At 34.0% G+C, this 21,225-nt stretch overlaps 8 protein-coding genes across 8 annotated transcripts; 3 read left to right on the top strand and 5 right to left on the bottom strand.

Moving 5' to 3' along the window:
• Window positions 1-1,108: 1,108 nt before the first annotated feature.
• NAEGRDRAFT_63828 (uncharacterized protein) lies at window positions 1,109-7,291 on the bottom strand (the record flags this gene model as incomplete). The annotated part of the gene is made up of 1 exon (XM_002680816.1): window positions 1,109-7,291. The coding sequence occupies one exon, from the start codon at window positions 7,289-7,291 to the stop codon at window positions 1,109-1,111; it is 6,183 nt and encodes a 2,060-aa protein (XP_002680862.1).
• Window positions 7,292-7,645: 354 nt separating this feature from the next.
• On the bottom strand, window positions 7,646-9,112 carry NAEGRDRAFT_78572 (uncharacterized protein; the record flags this gene model as incomplete). The annotated part of the gene is made up of 1 exon (XM_002680817.1): window positions 7,646-9,112. The coding sequence occupies one exon, from the start codon at window positions 9,110-9,112 to the stop codon at window positions 7,757-7,759; it is 1,356 nt and encodes a 451-aa protein (XP_002680863.1). The 3' UTR covers window positions 7,646-7,756.
• Window positions 9,113-9,971: 859 nt separating this feature from the next.
• On the top strand, window positions 9,972-11,693 carry NAEGRDRAFT_46687 (uncharacterized protein; the record flags this gene model as incomplete). Its single annotated transcript, XM_002680652.1, has 1 exon — window positions 9,972-11,693. One exon carries the CDS (start codon window positions 9,972-9,974, stop codon window positions 11,691-11,693), a length of 1,722 nt encoding a protein of 573 aa, XP_002680698.1.
• Window positions 11,694-12,101: 408 nt separating this feature from the next.
• Window positions 12,102-15,914, top strand: NAEGRDRAFT_57133 (uncharacterized protein; the record flags this gene model as incomplete). The annotated part of the gene is made up of 2 exons (XM_002680653.1): window positions 12,102-13,474; window positions 13,654-15,914. 2 exons carry the CDS (start codon window positions 12,102-12,104, stop codon window positions 15,887-15,889), a joined length of 3,609 nt encoding a protein of 1,202 aa, XP_002680699.1. The 3' UTR covers window positions 15,890-15,914.
• An 80-nt stretch (window positions 15,915-15,994) lies between these two features.
• NAEGRDRAFT_78574 (nucleosome assembly family protein) lies at window positions 15,995-16,911 on the top strand (the record flags this gene model as incomplete). Its single annotated transcript, XM_002680654.1, has 2 exons — window positions 15,995-16,216; window positions 16,325-16,911. 2 exons carry the CDS (start codon window positions 15,995-15,997, stop codon window positions 16,796-16,798), a joined length of 696 nt encoding a protein of 231 aa, XP_002680700.1. The 3' UTR covers window positions 16,799-16,911.
• A 26-nt stretch (window positions 16,912-16,937) lies between these two features.
• NAEGRDRAFT_46690 (uncharacterized protein) lies at window positions 16,938-18,047 on the bottom strand (the record flags this gene model as incomplete). Its single annotated transcript, XM_002680818.1, has 1 exon — window positions 16,938-18,047. The coding sequence occupies one exon, from the start codon at window positions 18,045-18,047 to the stop codon at window positions 16,938-16,940; it is 1,110 nt and encodes a 369-aa protein (XP_002680864.1).
• Window positions 18,048-18,144: 97 nt separating this feature from the next.
• On the bottom strand, window positions 18,145-19,059 carry NAEGRDRAFT_63835 (uncharacterized protein; the record flags this gene model as incomplete). The annotated part of the gene is made up of 1 exon (XM_002680819.1): window positions 18,145-19,059. One exon carries the CDS (start codon window positions 19,057-19,059, stop codon window positions 18,145-18,147), a length of 915 nt encoding a protein of 304 aa, XP_002680865.1.
• A 380-nt stretch (window positions 19,060-19,439) lies between these two features.
• NAEGRDRAFT_78575 (DUF6 domain-containing protein) lies at window positions 19,440-20,973 on the bottom strand. The gene has a single exon (XM_002680820.1). The coding sequence runs from the start codon at window positions 20,875-20,877 to the stop codon at window positions 19,462-19,464; it is 1,416 nt and encodes a 471-aa protein (XP_002680866.1). The 5' UTR covers window positions 20,878-20,973; the 3' UTR covers window positions 19,440-19,461.
• Window positions 20,974-21,225: the final 252 nt, after the last annotated feature.

Consider the following 21,225-nt stretch of genomic DNA (forward strand, 5'->3'; position numbering starts at 1 on the left):
CCAAAAACAACCGCAGACTTGCCGTTATCAGCACCTAATATCAATTATCAAAGCCTGAAAATAAAAATAACAGCAACGAGAGACAAGATTATCGATATTGTTATTATTAGCATTGCATCATCACCATGAGCAGAAGAATTTCTGCAACATCATATTATTCATACAACTGAATGATGGCATTTCGTATCTTTAACCAACAGGTCACTCCAAAATGTTCATCAAAATGCACAATTAGCAAGTGAAAGGTGAAAGATGTTTCGAATAAGGAGTGAGTGATGAAGAATGCATAGTAATTGGTAATAGAGAACATACATTGTGGTGAGAGATGGGTATTTTTCAAAGTTTGAGTGTCTAAATATGAAATGTTGTAAACTATTGTTAGATGAGTGAAGAAAAGAATGATTCGTAAACGAAGGGATTGTAGATTAAACAAGATGGAGAAGGATTAATATTGGGATAGAGTTTGAATAAATGATGACTGTTCTCATTAACTGGTAAAAGAAGGAGAAGAAAGTTTATTAGAATGTAGAAGGAGGGTCACAGGATTTCGAATATTATTGGAATAGTGTATTCGAACTGTTCGCCATTTATCTAGATGCGAAAACTGTTCATTGGAATGGAGAAATGCTAGAATGTTTCCAAGTGATTCTTTCCAATATTGATTATTTCGTTTCGAATGGAAAGGTTTCTCTTTAATGACTAATAGTACACTAACATATTCTCTACAGCACATTTATTTGCCTGATTGAACAAGTTTGTTAAGCATTTCCAAATAAATGTTTGTTAAAACTGTTGTACTGGATAACGATTAAAATTCAAAAAAAGAAAATGTCTAATTTGGAAGCATTTACAGTTTCACAACCTCAACAAGTGAATGAAGATCATAGTGCATTAGTAAGGACACTGATTGATGAAAGTAATCAATTGCCAGTTAAAACACTTGTAGAAATTTACGAACATAACATTATTGGATCAATAACCACTTCCACACAACCAATCATGAATCATAAAATTGTAAATAAGGAAGAGGAGGAGGCAGAGATTTTCATCCGACAAGTGTACTATTAATAAAGTGATACTTATTATGATGATGCTTTTATTCCTACATTTAAGGGAACATGATGAGTGGCATTGAGTATTCCTTTTCATTTCTGAGAATGGATAAACATTGAGTGAGGAATTTTGTGAGTTTGAGTTCAGGAGCAGGTTCTGGTGATGATCCAGTGCTTGAAGTATTGCTGGTGAGAGGTTGCATTGGAAGAGAGGTTGTTTCACTCCAATAACATTCATACATTACCATGAGGAATTCCACAAATTTTCTATAGCAACCATCTGGAACAAAGGTCATCATGCTTGATGGGAGAGATTGAGTGATTTGAAGATGAAGTGAAGTGGCATCTAATAGGTCAGTCCAAGGGAAGAGGAATACAGGATACTGATCATCTTCTATGGATGATTCGACTGATTTGATAACTCGTGGAATGTCAGAGAGCACTTTGGATAATTTCAAAAACTCAATATGTTCGTACTTTTTCTTGTATGATTTGCTTGATGGTTTCTTTCCGTATTTTACAATTGGAATGTGGAATGGCATGTTGATTTTAACATCATCATTTTCTCTAGTTTCACATGTTGGTACTAGATGGAGCTTTTCACACATGACATTACTCCAAATCCAGTACTTTCTCTCATCCTCTGCTGATTGAATAAATTTAGGATCGTCACTAGAGTAAAAGCAAAAGAATTTTGGTCTTGTCTTGTTTTTTGGAACGAAACCAGATTCCACTCGCTTCTTACTTCTCGTTAATATATCCCTAATTGACATGCATCTTACTGCATTCTCCTCAAATATTAATTCCCAAGGAATTGCTTGCAGAGAGGTTGGAGCAATGAGAGTGATAGGTGTCGAAGGAGTTGGAATCATTTCTGGTTTTGGCATTGGAACACTCTTCTTTTTTGTAAAAGTACTCGTTTTTTGATTCATACTGGAGCAATAGTTAAACTTGTCAAATCCATTCCTTTTCATATATTCAGCATTTTCCAAAAATTGGACAGGATCAGGTTTGTACGAAAGAATGTCGTTGATTGAGGAGAAGTGGTCTTTCAACATGGCAATGTTGGACTTGTTCATGATCTTTTCCTTCTTATCTCTCATACTCTCTGTGATTATTGCCTTGATAAATTCAGACATGCTAACATCTTCTGTTTTTTCCATGCTATGAATGGTCTTGTAAAAGATATTGGTAGATACGGAACCAAGGAGTCTACTGAAGGAAGCATTAGGATCAAAAGTATCATTTACCTTTGCTACATCATGCTCAGTATTCAGGAAAAGTTTACCTCCAAATGATACAAACTTTTTCTGCAACAAGTTAGGAATGTAAAAACTAATGACATTATCAAAATGTGAGAGGAGAACAATTCTTTCAAAGCATTTGGTTTTCTTCAATTTCTTAAAAGCACGTTTAAGAGGAGTGAGACATGGGGCTAGGGAAGCTTGCTTTTGTACATTGGCATTGTGGGTATTAGCGTCTATTACTTGCAAATTCATAGTATTCTTCAATGTTCCTGAAATAAGCACACCTTTAGACTCATTGAATGTTGACAGCAGTGACTCTACTACAGATTTATCACCTGGAAGTAATGTCAAATTGGATGAATCTAATAACTCTATGGAATTAATAGTCTTTGTACTGTCATTTGAAAGTTTGGAGCTCTTGTTGTAGAATGATCTCTTTTTGTGAGTTGAGAGTTTGCTTTCTCTAACAGCATTCATCAAGTTATACAATCTTCTCATGGATTGTTGATTCTTAAATCTCAATTGACCATCAATTTCTCCTGGATATTTTCTTCTATCAAACTTCATACTCAACAAGCAATAGAATAATCTTTCACAAACTCTGTGCTTGAGATGTGTTCTGTGAGAGTCTTCTTTTGGTTCGATTTTATAGGTGGCATCCAGTGAGGACTTTAGAGTTGGTGATCTCAACATGGATGAAAAGGAAAATCCCTTGAGGGGCAATGTTAATGTTGATGGAGTGTTCACTTTGTTAAGACCTTCATACGGCTTGTTTTTATCCAATAATTCTGGATCAATGAAACAGGAAATTCTAGTGACCTTGGCATCATTTTGTTCAATGGAGAGACAGGTAGGTTCTTGAGTTCTCTTCAATGACATTTCATATTCCATTGATAATATGTAGAATGTATCAAAAACTCCAATATTGGTATTAATGAAGGTAGTTTCAAAGAGTAGCAATAATCTAACACAACGTTTCAAGAGTAGTAGAATTTTTTCTAGCATTGCAGGGGTAGCTCCACTCGAAACAACAACCTGAGAACTATTGTCAACAAAGAGAGTAAAGAAAATGTCTCGCATTTCACACCAATACTTTTTAGAACTGTGTGTTCTTCCTTGGAGATATCTGCATTCGGCTGCAGTTAAATTCACATCCATACACATAAATACATCAGATGCAGTTACAGCAACATCAAGTGTTGGTTCAATATAATCATTAAATACTTCTTCAAGGTCAATGTATGTCATTTTTGAATCATTGGAACATAGATCAAGATAATCTTCTGGCTTTTTAGACATGACAGTAACTGGAGTAAACATATAGTCAACCAAGACTTGGGCGATCAAAATGTCCATCTTGGCTAAGCTAATCTCATTCGAACAGGCTTCATAATATTTCTTTGCTTTTTGGAAGCAATCTACAGAGTCAGAAATAATTATAGCCAAAGAATCATAAACAGGTCTCTTGGAATAGAGATATTTTTCCTTTGGTGCATCTCTGAGAACTTCTGATTTTTGAATCAGTGTCAAAATTGAAAGCCTATCTTTCTCTGATGGTATCAATTCATTTGGGAAAGATATTGGATGACTCCATTTGGCAACACTCATCAATATTTTTCCTTTCAGTTTGAAGAGTTGAGCCAGTGTTGAAAATGTTCTATTGCACCTATAGAGAGCAATGTTGATTGTCTCAATGGAGTTTCCAAACATTGACCTCTTCATATAGTACTTGGTTATAATTTCTAGTAACCTCATTTCTTGTTGTTGCTGAAGTTGCATAAAGTTATTCTCCATAATCATTTCCAATTCTTTTAAAACCCTTTCACATTCCTTGAACCATTTCTTTTTTAAATAGGCCTCAGCCAGAGTAATGTAGAGATCTGGATTTTTGATAGAGAGTGAAGATTGAATGAGGCCAAGGCAAATATTGACACATCTTTCTAAATTTCCACCATTTAAGAGTAATTTAGCATAATCAATTTCAAGTTCCATCTTGAAATCAAATGATGATGAGAGGGATTTGATCGTTTCCAGAGCATCTCTTTTAACTCTCTCAGCATTTCTGAATTCACCTTTTTCCATAAATAAGGCAGATAATTTTGAGGAAATATTTGCAATTACTGCCACACGTTTGTCACGGCAAGCTTTTTCATTCAGGATGGTATAATATCTGATGGATCTACTCCAATCATCACTCTTAACGGCAAGGGCTGCCAACTCATCAATAAACTTGTAGTCATGATCTGAGGAGAGAAGTCTATAGTTTTGAGTGTACATCTCGTAAATAATTGATGCATACTGTGGCTTTCTGTTTGAATAGAGGGCGTCTCCAAATTTTCTCATTGCTTTAAGTGCTTCTGCACTTACAATTGTTGGAATTCCCACACAAAGAGGAGGACATTTTTGGAATAGATAAACACTTTCAAAAAGTGCACACTCTCCAAGTCTGGTCATGTCAGAATCACCCTGTTTGGCCCAAAAAGATCCCAACGAATAAGCTACATAGGCTTTGTTCTTTGAGATACCCATTCTACTGTAAAATTTGCTGAACATGACAGCAATTCTCTCGTGAGAACTTAATAGTGGATGTCTGAATTGAGGTATCCATGTCTCAGAGCCAGCATGTTTTCTCAATGTAGAATCATACAATTCTAATAATGTTACAATTAGTGCTCCACAGTCACACAAGCTTGGGAAGCTAAAATAGGGGGAATTGAATGTGGTACCCATGGTTGAGGAGCCAACAAAAATAGGTGCATCCCTAATCTTTTGATCAACTACAGAGTAGAAGAGTGCATTATTTTCCATTCCTTCCTCTGGTATGTCAAAGACTTCATTGAAAATCATGGCCAAAGTGGTAAAAACTTCGCTAATACTGTCAAAATCAGGGAACATGCCAGTTTCTAATTGGAATATGTGGTACTTGATTTGAATTTCACATTGGAGAACAATAATGCTTGCTCTCTGAGTTGGATAAGCATTGAACAGCAGGGAAATCATTTCAGTATATTGAGCACTCTGTTTTGGATCTTCCAAATTGAATAATCTTGTAGAATTTGCACTTTTCAATAAATCTACACAAATGTGAAAGAGGTATGCTCTCTCATTTAGAGCGAGTTTGTTAACAACTTCAGGTGTCATATTTTCGAAAAATTTAACCAGAATACTCTGAGTAGTAATTTGCTCCTTTGCAATATGAATCAGTCTGTAACAAATTTCATAGAAATTCTCAATAAACTCCATTGAAAAGTCATAGCTTTGCACTCTCTTCTCCAACCTCGAGAGGAGAAAATTTGTTAAATCATCTCTAGAGCAAGAGTCAATCACATTCTGATCTTTGACTTTTTTAGGTATTAGAGATTGAAACCACAGCAACAATTCACGTTTTCCTTCATGGAATGATTTTCCACCAATCAATCCTTTAGTTAAAACAACTTCTGGTAGCATTAGCTCTTCCTTGTAAGTCCTCGATTTAAAGAGTCTATACTTGTTAGGGAAGAATTCTTCTTCGAAAAGATCATTTTCTTCATCTTTAGATTCCCTGTCGTCTGTTTTATCTCCAAATAAAATCCCAGCCAATGAAGATTTTGGAGCAGAATTAAAATCAATTTCATCTCCCCAATCACTCTCACTATCACTTTCATCACTATCCTCTTGCCACTTGGATTTCTTTGGAAGATCGGTATTGGTTTTTTCTTTTTGCTCGATTTCTTTCAGAACCTTGTCCATCTTTCCATAAATTTCAAGTTCCAATTCACTAAAGTTTTCACTACATGCATCTTCAGGCATGTCAATTTCCTCCATAGATGAAAAAATCAATGTACTTCCCTTTCCAAGTCTGTTGACCAAATGTAAAACTCGTTTTGCCAATTCCATTTCAGAAAGAGCTCGCAAACAAATACCCATATAATATACAATCAAGAGAAAAACTTCGAGATTTAACACAGAGACAAAACCTGTCGAAGTGTACGACGTCAAATCACGAAGAGCAGGCACAAGAAATGATGCCAATACCTTGTACAAGTATTTCTTTTCACTAATTGTCATTTCGAGACTATTAAAAGTAGGTTTGATAATCTCACTCATATCTTGTGAATTGATCATTTCCTCTGCCAAACACAGTAAAATTTCTGAATGTAAAATCCGTGTGGACAGTACAATAAATGATGGTGAATTTGAGCAAATAAAATCAGATGGAGCAACAGATTGCAGAAGAGCATCAGTTTTCTCCTGTGCACTTTCCAGATATTCATTTGCATCGTCAACTTTTTTCTTTTGTTTGAGGATAATGGATTTGAGGAATAGACATTTCGAGTGTAGCAGTTCAATTTTTGGTACAAATTTACCATATTGATTATTGGTGGCCAACTCCTCAACCCTAGACAGTTGGGCAAAAGATTCGGCAAACTGTTTGTGTTCTCTGTGAATTTGAGCAATTTCCAATCGTTTTGTCATTTCATTAGCAAGAAGTGTTTCATACTCTTCTGTTGTTGCACATGTTGGATCCCTATCATCGTCCTTATAGTATTTTCCAATTAAATTATCCAATTGTTCGTTCAAAACTCTGACATCTCGGAAGAGTGACCACTTTTGATCTAAAACAATTGTATTGGCATCACCGTAACCATTATGTAAATCCAAAATCCTCTCTGTTTCAGCTCCCTCCTCAATAACACTATTCAAATCATGATCCGACTCTGTTTTAGAATTACTCTTATTGGTGATAATGTAGGTGATATTCTGTTGGGGATTTAAACTCACAAATGATACATTGGGTGAGAAGTTTGAATTCAATCCGGCATAGGTTGTTGTAGTAATTGTTGAGGCATCAGAGAGAAATCTATTGTGATACTTGTGTTGATGTTCCTTCAGGGACCGATGTTTGGTTTGTGTTGCTGTTGTATTGTTATTATTATTATTGGATGATGAGGTAATATTGATTTTAGAGTCATCACTAACGGATAATGAAATTGATTTAGTTACACTCAACATTTGCTTCTTCCGATCTTCCTCTGATTGTATCCAAAATTGAGGAAGTTTAGATTGGTTCTTGAAGAATGTTGCTTGGATGGGAAGGATGGGTCGTAAATCGTTACATTTTTCAGCTAATGATATTAAAGATGATGATGAACACAAATGTTTCTCCTTTTCTACTGCTTACCTGCTATTACGAAAGATTCGATAAATTGAATTTCTAGAGCCAGTTGCTCGTTGAGTTGGTCGAATGATGTGACCGTACTGGCTGATTGTGTTCTTTGCATGTTTTTTTTAATGATGATGGCTGACGGAATGATCTGTTGAGTTTTGTTTCAGTGATAATGAATGAATATTAAAATGGTTGCTCGTACGTTTCATTAGGTTTTTTATTCTTCTTGGTTTATCTTTGCAATATTTGAACATGTTGAAGTTTGACATTTAAGGATATCTCTCACTACTAAGGTTCCTTCTCGAAAATTTCTAGTACTCAGGACGTGAAGATATTCTAATCGTTAAATCTGAGAAATGATTAAAGATAGCTCTGGAAAAGCCCTTTCTTTTACCAGGTAATATAAACATGGAACGAATGGTTCCTTTGCTATACATCATACTCGTTGTGTCATCGTAAATAGTTCTGTACAAGAGGTGAGAGAGGTGGGAAACATACTTCTTGATAACAGACTCTGGTTCATTTTGTCTGTGAGCAAAATCCAACCTCATATCACAAATTAGTAAGGCATTTTCAATATTAATCGGAACATCCACTCCAATAAAACCTTCAATTAATGGAACATATTGACATGATCTGGCAAAGAGGAAATAATCACACTTCCTTTCCAATAGTTGAGGAACACCAGTATTCCAAGCTCTACATATTTGAATGTAGGGACTGACAACTTTATCCTCTCCTTGTGCCAAAGTATGATATTCCAATTTGTAGTAAATTTCTGTTAGTATATCTTCTATCAGTTTCGCCTTGTCTGTTAATCTTTTATGTTCTCGATACTTTTCTGTAATAATACTATATGCTTCATCACTTGTTATTTTTTCAATCATTTTCTTTACAACGTCTCTCTTAGCTTCATAGGCATAATATATTGAAAGAATATCGTAATAAGGTTGGGAGTGTGTGATAACACTTGTTAAATCATCAAGAGCAAGATCCAATCTTCCAAAATGCCTATAGATAGCTTCTCTTTGTAGGTATGTATTTGCGTCACTGAAAACAACTCCTGACATAGATTTGTACTTTCTTGTCATTATTATTGATATTGTAAAAAATTTGAGTGCCTTTCTCAAGAGTTTTTCCTTTTCTTCCTCACTAGTATTTTCATCGTTAGCAATGTGGTAACATGATTGTCCAATCATTGATGGAATTTTAACCTTGTAATAAGGATTGAGTATAATTTTTCCCCTTTCAATTTTTCTCTTTTTTCCACTTGATTGTTTAGATGATCTGAATTCTGGAGGAAGTTCAGATTTATAATCACATTCTCTATTAGATGTCATTTTCCAAATAGCCATCAATTCCTCCAAGGCTTTAGGAAATTGGGAATTATAATAATGATGGTAACCAATAGAATAATGTGGTTCAACTTCTGAATAGTAAAAGTATAATCTCTGATCATCACTACCAATATTTAACTTTTCCAACCTTTGTTGTACCTGTTTGTCAAAGTAATCCTTCTGGGTTTTTGCTGAATTTAATAAAGTTTCTGCAGGTGCAAAATTAGCATTTACAATATGTTTCCAAGCTTGGAATAAAGTAATTATCCAATTCGGATATTCCAAAATATCAGGACTCTTATGTGATGCTTTTTGAATTGATAAAATCATTAAACTCTTATCCAAATCACTCTGTGCTAATTTTCTCAATTCCTTGTGGAAGTAACTAACTTGATACCACTTTGAAAAGATGAATTCCGATATCGGAAGTAGAAATAAATTAAATCTGAATCTATTCGTCCAATTTTACATACCCAAGGTATCCATTTTGCTCTCTGAAATTGTGGTTGATAATTTGTACTATTTTCATTGATACATTGATTTAAAATTCCTAAACTCTTATTAATAAAATTGTCTCTTCTTAAAAACTGTTGCTCGCACAACAAGGATTCCATCTGAATATTACCAGTTGAGAAGGTATTTTCCGTTAGGAAGGGACACTTCTCCAGTAATTTGTCTAGCGTATCAACTTCATCACTTTTTGTTGTTTCACCACCGAAGAACACTTGTCTTAAAAACATTTTTTTATGTTGTGTTGGTATTCAAGAAGGAAGAGTTAATTTGGACAATTAATTGAGATTAATAATATCAAAAAATGAATCACTCACCATTCTATCAACATCATGTTCATCATCCATACCCTCCGAGTCACCAACAACAAGTACACCAACAACAACAGCAGGATCATCATTATCTTCCTCCATCAATGAGCCATCATCATATGACTCCACCACCAACATCAAATATGTATCATCAACACCACTCCTATCCTTCCAGTCATTTATATGCTGTAAATTCAAATTATCAAAATTCAGGCTTTGGTTATCAACCCCATTTACATTCCTACTCTTCTGCTGTGCCATCACCATATCCACCACCTGTTAGTGAGCCACATTATTATGATATCCATCCTCCTCATAGTACTAGTGGGTCATCTGGTTATATGCCACCTTCTCAGGCTTCATCAAGAATGGAAGACAAGCCTTATGATTACTATCCTCCACCTCCACCAAGGTATTCAACAGGAAAAGAATATGGAAGAGTAAATAACAACAAGCCTAATAATCCAAATACCAATACCAATCACAATAACAACAAGAGGTTACATGCTAACAACCAGCACACTGAACAACACAACAAGCCTTCGGAAAAAATTGGGACAACAAACACAACAAATAATTCAATAACTAGAAAACCCCAATTTGAAAATAAGAGAAAAATTACAGTGGATATGCAGCCCAACAAGAAACAAAAACAAGCTGTTCCAACATCAAAAATTTCAACAGAAAAAACTAACGAAAAAATTGTAAATAATAGTAATAGTAATAATAAGAATGAGGATAAATCGAGTGATGAAAAATTGGATATTTATAGAGTATTACGAGTTTGTGCAGAGAATAGTTCTGCTGATTTGACAGAAAATGAAATTTTCAAATATTTTCCTAATGCTTTAAAGGTAAGAATGGAAAATCAAAGAGATTTTCTTGTTGAATTTTCTTCATTGGTCGACATGATACCATATATTGAGTCGGAGACTTTGCAGGAAGAAGAGACTGTAAATATTTCCATACCAAAAAGTTTGATACCACCAGAGTATGCAAACAATACCCAAAAGTTAGTTCTTGAATTTATAGATTTCCTCAAACAAAAGCAACCTCAATCATCATCTAATGGTTCTGCTTTTGACCCTTCTAATTGGAATAAGCTGATATCCTCAATCAAAATACCTCAAAATGTTTCTCCTTACGAGTTGTTGGAATTTAGAGAACGAAGAGTTAAGAAAGTTCTTGGTAAGAAGGAGTTTGGAATTCTCATTCATGATAAGCCTAAAATAACAGATAAGATAGGCTTTCCACTTTTTTCAAATCCTAATATGACAGATAATAGGGGCAATGAAAGGTTCTTCTTTTTTGCATTTTGCAAAACTGGTACAACATTCTTGGGCAAGGAAGAAATTTCCAAATGTTTTCCAAATGCCAAGGCCATACATTTTGATCCTGGTGATCATAGAATAATTGTCGAGTTGAATAATCAAAATGACTTTAATGCCTACAAGAAGATTAGCCATTCTGGAAAACTACTTGTTCGAAATCATTCCTTCCTACTGAGAAAGGCCAATCCTAAAGACATTCCCCCAGATATTCTCAACCCACCACTCCAACAAAGTACAGATATTCCAACAGTTACTCAACCAAGTTCTGAAGAATCAAAGAATGCCTCAACTCCAGACAAGAATCTACTCTTACAGCAATTACGTCAACAAATGGATCATCCATCAGAAACGCCCAAGCAAGATCCAAAAGAATTGAGAAATGCCTTACTTGCCCAAATGAAAACACAACCATCAAGCGTTGAATCTTTGGAGAGTTTTATCAGCCTTTCTGATCCAGAAAGTGAATCATCAAGTGAAGAGGATGAAATGATTGAGGAAACAGAGGAAGACGTGAGGTCTTACTCGTCTTCTGAATCAAATAATGAGGAAGCTCCATCATCTCCCCAACATCCAACAACACCCAACAAGACTCAATTACTATCAGCACTTAGAGAACAAATGCAACAATCAGCTGAAAAGAAGAAAGAACCAACTCCAAGCACAACCTCAGTCTCTGCATCAAGCTCCAATATTCTTGGTATAAAGAGAAAGACTTTTGCCAGTCACTATGCTCTATTTCACCCTAAATTTAACAAATAAAAAAAGATCTAGTATCCACACATGTTTTGTAATCTGTTCAATTCCAAAACTGAAAAAAACAATGCAACAAGATCACATCACATCAACTCCACTCTAAATGACGACTATCTGTTCGAGTTGGATGATGACGATTCCACTCAGGACAATGGTGAATCAGCCACTTTAAATTCAATGCAACATTATAAACAATTCGACATTCATCCTCTCCTCTTACATAATATCATTCATCAAATTTTGGAATATTCCGATAATCCAACCAACATCCTACTTGTTAATAGAAGTTGGTACATTTATTTCCATCATGTTTATGTTTTGCAAAAAACAGCAAATCAGTCATTAATCTTGGATCGGATTGCAAAATCAATATACAACAAGGATGTACAAAAGTTTACAAATTATCTTCATACCATGGTACAGTGCCACGATTATTTAATGAAGGGAATTGTTCATTTGCAAATTCAATCAGAACCAACACCACCATTGGAAAATAATAATACAATTTTAGAAGAAGATCAAGTAATTATGTGTTTATCCAATTCATCAGTTATTACTTGGAAAATTGGTAAATTTAAAATAGGAAAAGAGTTTAAAATTTCCTCACAGAAAAAGAAACAATCAGAAGGACAAAAATCAAAATCGAATACTTCTGTTTCATTCTCAGAGTTAGGTGAACAAGCAGAAGCTTCACTTTTCACTAGTATACCATCCTTGTCTAATTATAATAATGTCATTGTAAGTAAGGTGAAAGCTGGTGAGAAGAGATTCATTGTTGTTGGAGGATCTGATTGTACCATTAGAGTTTTGGATTATGAAACAGGTGAAGTTAAGGCAAGTTTCTCAAAAGCCAATCGTCAACCTATTCTGGCCTTGAATTTGTTTGGTGATAAGATTTTGAGTGCAAGTGATGGAGTCTATGTAATTCAATATCAAGATGTGAAGGAAGAACAAGAAAACGACAATGATGAGGAGGAAAATGCTCTCGAAAATGAATTTGAAGAGGAAAAGAAAAAAACAAAACCAAAAGTGAAACTCAGTAAGGAAGAGGAAAGAAAAAGGGAAAAGGAATTGAAAAAGCAATATCAGAAAAAGAAAAAGCCAAAAGATAAGAGCAGCAAATCTGCCTCAGTGACGAAACCAACTCTAACTCTTGTGAAAAATTTCAGGCACAACAATGCTGGTCTGGTAACATCTGTCAATATTCACAAGGGTGGAAAATCATCCCTTTTGCTGATTACATCCCATAGTGAAAATAGTGTACGTTTGTGGGATTATGAAAATGAGAATGTGCTATTGGTTATTAGAGGAGACTACTGCTCTCCAGTATTTTCCTCATTTCTCTCATTTAAGGGATATGGAAAATCGAAAACATTTGATATTTGCTCAATCAATGACAATTTTGAGAATGTTTATGTGTGGAATCCAAAAACTCATGATCCTTATCCAACTATTCAATTCCAGAGTAATACTGTCTCAACAGTTGAGGATATTCTATTCAGAAAAAGATCTTCCCACTCTAATTCATCAAATATTTTAATTCCAGACAGAGATTCAAAGAGTAATCACTTCTTTTTAATGTCCATCTTCCAATTTAATTATTCCATACCATTCCAAATTGAAAATAATAACATATCTAGTTTGGGAAGAAGAAGTTCTGAAATTGGACTTTATGAACAATATGTTACTTTAGAACCTATTCACAAAAAGGAAATTCCACCATTAGCTGAATTGAAGAAAAACATAATGAATAGCCCAAGCAGCTATCTATTAGATGAAGTTTCATTGTAAGTTTTTTTGCATTTACATTTTCTTAAATATGGTGATGAACTAGTTTATTGGAGAAGATTGGTTGGACCTCTTCGAAGGAAATTATTTCAGACCTTAAGGATAAAATTGATAAAGCCCAAGAAGAACCTCATGTAGTCTGCAAAATATTCGAACTCATCTTGTGGTATGCATGTAGAGTTGGAAATTCTCATTTGACATTGGTGTTCTCTGAGATAATACACTCAGTACTGTCACAAATGAAACCTGGCAAAGGAAAAGATCAATCCTTTGAAATACTCCATACCTATGACGAAATCATTGACCGAGAGGATACCAAAACAAAGTATTTGCAACAGAAAAAGCTATCCTACACTTATCTAATGTGCACTCTTATGCGTCTTAACATGCATTACTTTTGGGATACTTTCAACAAAACATCTAAAAATTTTATTTCCAACTTGTCAGAGCAAGATCCAACTGCTCTCACTCGTTTGTTCCTTTACCTAAAGTTTTCTTCTGAAGGAATAATGGTAATTACCGATATATTAACAATGGTTGATAAGATGAAAGAATTCCTCCACAATTTAAGGGGAAATGTTTCCATTTATCACTCTTACATGGTAGATGATTTAATCTCCGTTTTGGATCGTCAACAGAAAACTAAAGCGATAGTCCCTTCTATTGATAGAGATTTCTTCAAAACTCTCCATCATATGGTTGTAACATTTCGTTCCAACTTTACCAAGAAGTTCATTATGGATAATATTTACAACTCGAAGGAGCAAAACATCTTGGTGGAGAAGGATGTAGTTCCTTATTTATTTGGAGTTGGAAAGAAGAATATCATGAAAATTCAACAACAAAGTGGTGCAACAATTTACATTTCAGGAAGGGATAAAGACAAACATTTCGAACCAAGAAAGAAAGAAGATTCAATCCACAATAATAAGAATGATAAGAAGAAAGGTGACCATAAGAATAACAATAAGAGTGAGAAACCAAAATATCCAAAAGAAAAGAAAAAGGTACAATATGATTTCTCTAAATTCTCCAATGTAAATATTAAGGGTGATATCAAACAGGTTGATTTGGCCATTGCTCTTATAGATATGGTTATTAACAACTTTTTTGATAAGAACAAGTTGAATAGAAGAAATCCACCAATTACCAAACTTGTTATCGACCATGATACTATAGATGTAGCGAATCAGTACTTTCAATTTGTACCATATTCTCGTCTTCCTCTGAGCATCAAATTTATTAATGTGAAAAGATCCTCACTGAGAATTATTCCATCGAGTATTGTTGAATCCTTCAGCAATGTAACCAATGTTCCAAAAGTTCATAATTCTTCCAAGTTGGACAATGTAACTTTTGGTTGTTTGAACACATTCGAAAGAAGTATTTATTTTACCAATGAGAAGGAGGTATCATTCTTTACTAAAAAGTCATACTCGAAAGAGTTGATGGATTGCCTTTTGAAACCAGTGAAGCAGGTGAATGAATTTAAGGAGGAAAGCGGACTTACCTTGAGATTAAGTCTTGGAAAACTCTTTTTCTATCAGCTTCCAAACTATATCGAAAGTAACAGCAACTTTATTCAATTCTCAGATTTGGTTAATATTTTAAATAGGGAAATTGAATCCACCTCTCAAGAGGTTAGAGACATAATTTCTGGAGAAACCAGTAATTATCCATCTATCAAGAATGATTTCAAATTCTCATTTGATGATAATCTCAGTAAGCAACACCAAGCAACAATAACCTCAAAATTATCACCAACCGTATCTCAATTGCACAAAGTACTATCTATAGAGATGATCGACAAACAATCCAATCAATTCATCCAATTGAATATGGCATTGTTGGATAGTGGTGTAAAACTCAAGTCAGTGAGAATAGTCAACTCTCCAATCATGAATATGTTCCATTTGAATTTGAAGGAAAACAATGGTACCAAACAAGAATGTGACTATCTATTGAGCGCTTCAAGAAGTTCACAATTAACAGACATTGAACAATATCCAAACCTTTTCAATTTTGTTTCCTTATTAGAATTCCAATCATCAAAATGGAACCTCTCTCAAATTATTGAATTTACCAAGGATCAATTCAGTTCAAATGAAGGAGATCTCTACAATTCATTCTATATTTCCAACATGGCTGTGAAACACAAATTTATTTACAAAATTAATTTCACACCAATGGAAGATGGAATTTCTTCATTTGAAATCTCTCCAATCAACAACAACAACAATACTGAACCACTCCTCGTCAATCTCACATTCCTTCAATACCACTGCTCTCAACACTCAACTGTAACAAGATATCAATGGAAATTGAATATAAAGAGACAGATTCCAGCAGAGAGAGATGTTTCAGACATGGATATTATTTCACTTTTAGATTTTGTAAACATACTCACTGAGTAAATAATTAAATTGAGATTTCAATTTTAATTTAATTGAAAAATGTTCAAAGATCTTGAACACCAAATTTGAACCGCCAAAATTCAATTTTTTTTTGTTTTTAAAAAAATGGCTCCAAACACAAAGAAGGTCAAACTCTCCAAGGAAGAAGAAAATCAATCTGCTGCTTTTGAAAAGATTGCTCTCCTCCAAGAAGAAGTTTCAAAGCTCGATGAAGAATTAGAAGCTGAAACTGCTGTTCTCCAAGCTAAATATGATAAGATGAAGAAGCCATTCTTCGATCAAAGAAAGGAACACATTTCTAAACTCACCGAATTCTGGGCTAACGTTGTATGTAGAATTATTGTTATTGGATTCTAACCATATTCACATTTATTATTGGTACTATTCCGCAATGTTATTATTATTTTAATCATCATGCATAATTGATTATCACAGTTCGCTGCTCATCCACTCCTCTCCAACTTTATTGGTGATAAGGATATGGAAGTCTTGAAGTACATTTCTGATGTTGAAGTTGAATCTGATGCCACCAAGGACAGCAAGGTTTTCAAGGTTATCATCAAGTTCAAGGCTAACCCATTCTTCAATAATACTGAATTGTGGAAGAACATTTCCTCCAAGAAGACTGGTGCTGATGTTTCTATGGACGTCACCCAATCTGGTATTGACTGGAAGGCCGGAAAGAACTTTTTGGCCAAGCCAGCTGCTGAAGAAGGAAAGAAGAGAAAGAAGTCAGCTGTTGAAGAAGATTTGGAAGACAGTGAAGGTTTCATTGGCATGTTTGCCCAAGAAACTGAAAATGATGAAGATTTCCTCTCCATCATTGTTGATGAAATTTATGATAATCCATTGAGCGTCATGTTGGGCGAAGGTGGAGAAGACTCCTTCATTGAAGATGATGAACTCTAAATTATATGATGATTATATTTTCACACTAGATTCCTAAAAAAACAATTTAAATCTAAGAATTTTAAATTATTTGAATAATTGTGAAATAAATTAATTTCATAATTATTTTTCACAATCAGCACAACATTTGAAAATCATTTTATTCTTCTTCATCACAAAAATTGTGTTCTAATTGGACAAGATTCTTTAAATAAGGGCTATTTGATATTATGGAAGAAGATGAGGCAGAATAGGTATTCAATATTGGTCTTATTCTAAAGTTCTTGTTTCCATTATTGTTTAATAGATATAGAACTTGCAATTTTTTCATATTTGGACTATTTGAAAGTATTTTGATTCCTTCGTCTGTAATCAAATTACCAGACAAATTCAAGTGAGTTAAGTTCAACATGTTAGAACAAATACAAGACAGCCCTTCATCTCCAATACTATTTCCATCCAAATTAAGATTTGTCAATTGAGTTAAATATTGACTCGTGGCTAAATAGGATGCACCTTCTTTTTCAACTCTGTTTCTTTTCAAGTTTAAACAAGTAAGGTTTGAAAGAAAAGGAGAGCTTGCAAGGTATTTAACTCCTTCAGCTCTTAAATTATTTCCATCCAAATTGAGCTCAGTCAAGTTTGACATGTGTGGAGTATTGGCAAGATGACGTGCAAAGTTGGCATCAACTTTGCATCTTGGTAAATAAAGTTCCTTCAGATTTGAAAACTTTTCACTCTCAATAATCCTAATTGCTCCAATATTGAGAATTCTTGAGTCAGCAAACTTCAAACTAGTCAACCCAGAAACATTTCCACTTTTTGCAATGAAAAAAGCAGATTTTGGCCTGGCATTATACACTTGTAATTTCTTCAACTTTGAATTCTTTGAGCAATTAATAGTCTTGTTGACAATTCCACTATCTGTTCCTTGCATACTCAACTCCATTACATTATTAAAGAATTTGCTCTTATAAAATTTGTGGTATTGAACCTGTGAGCGATAGGAACTTTTGAGTTCAATTTTACATTCTAGTTGCTTGATCATTAACAGCCATTCTTTGCACACTAATGCTAGCCGGGTGGCACAATTGAAAGGGCAAATAAATTGCATGATGACACTAATGCAATCTGTTTGATCTTTCAATCCTTCCAAACAATTCTTTTCATAATAAATTTCAGGTTCCTCTTCATATTCTTCGTAGTCTCCCTGAAATTCTTCCTGTTCTTCACATACGGGAAGCAGAAGCTCATCAGTAATTGCAGACATTTTTTCATTTCAAGATTGAACATCTCCATAAAATTGCATTTAAAAAATTGTGAAATTATTAATTATTCTAAATACAAAGTTACAAAATATTTAATGATTAACAATCCTTTTCAATGAATAATCTTCTCACATTGGGAAATATCTTTTCAATTTTGTAATCCAATTTGTTTTCTCTCAAATCCAAACTGTATAAAGAATTTAAATTACTTAAATAATTTGCACCATTTTTGGTAATTTGATTATTTCTTAATTGTAAATATTTTAAATGAGAAAATTTAGAAATAATTTTTGCACCTTGATCCTCAATATTGTTACCATTCAAGTTTAAATCAGTCAGTTTCCTTAAATTTCCTAAATTAGTAATTCCAGAATCGCTCAATCCATTATATGACAAATTTAGAAAGGTTAAATTGGCTAATTTCCCAATATTTACTAATCCAGCATCTCGAATTACATTTCCACTCAAATTCAAACTTGTGAAACTTGAAATATTCGAAAGGAACTCAGCACCTTTCGAATTAATATTCGAATTCCACAATTTAAGATGATTCAAACTAGTCAATTTTGAAATATTTTCAATATCTTCTTCCTTATTGTATTTAACATTGAGAATTAATGAATTTAAACTTTTCATTTCGGATAAATGAGCAGAAGTTCCATAACTATCTGGACTACAGTTCAATTCTTTCAGATTCGTCAATTTTTTCAAATAGGCAACCGATTCCGCCTCCAATCTTAACTCTCCCAATATCAAAGATTCCAATAATTTCATTTCAGAAATATAAACAATCGACTGCTTTCCAATATCTGTACAGAAAATATTCAACCTTCTCATTGATGGAATTAATGAAATTTCCTTCACATGTGCATCAGTCACTAGTTCGTTATAACTCAAATCTAAAGCAGTTAAATTCTTTAGTTTTGAGAATATTTTGGTATTTGTTATTCGAACCTGGTGATGATTAAACGAAAGGTCAGTAACGGATTCTAGTGTTGGGAAGTAGTCAATCATTCTGGAATGAAACTTTCCTTCGATTTTTAAACAACTTTTCAAGACTCTGCTTTTGCAACATGCCAAGAAACTGTCAACATTTTTAGTGTTGACATTGACAGTGAAAGGTGTTTGTGAAATTAGCTGATTCCAATATTTGCAGACTAATCGGAGTTTGGAAATTAAATTCTTGTAGGAAAGGCAAATGAAAATGTGATGAGTAATAATTTCACCTGGAATGGAGTGAAATTCACAAGTTTCGTTTGGATTCTCCAACTTTATTTTCTCTTCCGAGAAGGAAATGAGTGAAATAAGTTGTTGCCACATTTTTTATGTTGATCCATTAGAAATTCAATGATAACTCCAACACTTTACAATAATTCTATTTTAATCAAAAGTTTAATTCAATCCAATAATATTATTTTACACAGTTACTTCAACTAAATCATATTCAGAACCACTCCAACTTCTGCCACATAATCCACTAATAAAGTCCCAACAAGAGGATAGATATTCTCTTCTTGTCTTGGATTGAGCATCTTTCTGTTTGCCTTCTCTCCATTTGGCTGTAATGACAACAGCAACACCGATGAGAATTAAGGCAGCTCCTGGAACAACTAATGGAGTGACACGTTCTCCCAAGATGAAAAAGGCCATCAAACTTGTAACAATTGGATTCAGAGTTGAGTAAACTCCAATAATGGTTGGAGTTGTTAAACTTGAAGCTTTAGAGTTCAAAACAAAGAAGAGAGTTCCATGAACCAATCCACCATATAAAATTCCCGCATATGCCATCACGTCCATTCTCAACACAATTTGAATTGGTGAATAACCATAATCAGCAGTCAAGAAGTAAACTGAAGGAAGCAGAGGAACTAAACTACCAATTGTCCAAGTCCATAAAGCAAGTGTCAATACAGGAATCTTTTCCTTTTCAAATGTCTTTTTGAAATTAATCAAGTACAAGGCATAGAAAAACATATTCACACATAAAAAGAGCATACCAATAGTGAACGAAAAGGTGTTAATGAAATTGTCGATGGCACTTGCTGTACTGCTATCTGCATCATCAATTACATCCTTCTTTTTAGGATTGAACAATGTGGAAACTACCAACATGGCCACAGCCCCTCCGACAGCTAAGAAAACTCCAAAAAATTTCAATATTGATCTACCCTCTCTCTTCAAAATAACAGACATGATACAAGTAATGATAGCCACCAATGGCTGCATAATACCTGCAATAGTTGAATTTGTCCATCTCAATCCCATAAAGAAGAGAATTTGATTCAGATTAATAAACAATCCCAATACGAAAATCTGCTTTGCTTGTCTCCAATTTGGAGTCTTTCTTAAAATATATCTGTAAATACGTTTCAAAATTCCAATACCTCCAAATTTTGACAATTTCCTCTCCAGAACTTTCTCTGAACGAAACGAAAATGCTGAATCCTTAATAACTGTCACTGGAAACAAACCAATGACAATTAACAAAGATCTAAATAATGCAAATGTAGTCGGATGCATAATTGCTATAGAATGTGGAATCAACACAACATATCCACCAAATGTAATCAATGTAGTAAATAACAGAATATGAGCCAATAATTGAGATTGACCAAACCAATTAAACACCTTCTTAGTTTTGCTCCAACAATTAGTATTCACATGTTCTTCTTCCATTGATGAATAGGTTGGATCATCATCAATTGTATGTTTTCCATGATGATCAAAATCATCAGCCACATTATTATAATATACAGAGTTTGTTTTTTCAAAATTTGAATGTATCAGTGATGCACTCTCGGTATTCAAAGATCCCTTCTCTACCACCACCATCTTTTTCTATACACAATATCCTCCTATTGGTTTAGCTTGTTTTTGATATCAACTATCGCAGCAATGATGTTTGATCAAAACTCTAAGTTGTTTTTGCGCGGGGCTTTTTTTTTCTTTATGAAAATTGAAATCATCACAACAGGATTGTGTGTGGCAATTCAGAGAGATAGCAAATGTTGTGAATGCTTGATTGGAATTTATTGGAATTTCTCGGAGTTACATTTGCAAAAAATTTCCACAGCATCCCCGCAATTACTGTAAAGGAAAGCGATTAATGCATCCACTTGGGCAAACTCCTGGCCAGGAGGAAGGACATTGTTTCTTCTTACTAAATATTGTTTAATATTA

The sequence above is a fragment of the Naegleria gruberi genome, assembly GCF_000004985.1.
Source record: "Naegleria gruberi genomic scaffold NAEGRscaffold_8, whole genome shotgun sequence".
Classification (NCBI taxonomy): Eukaryota; Heterolobosea; class Eutetramitea; order Acrasida; family Naegleriidae; genus Naegleria; species Naegleria gruberi.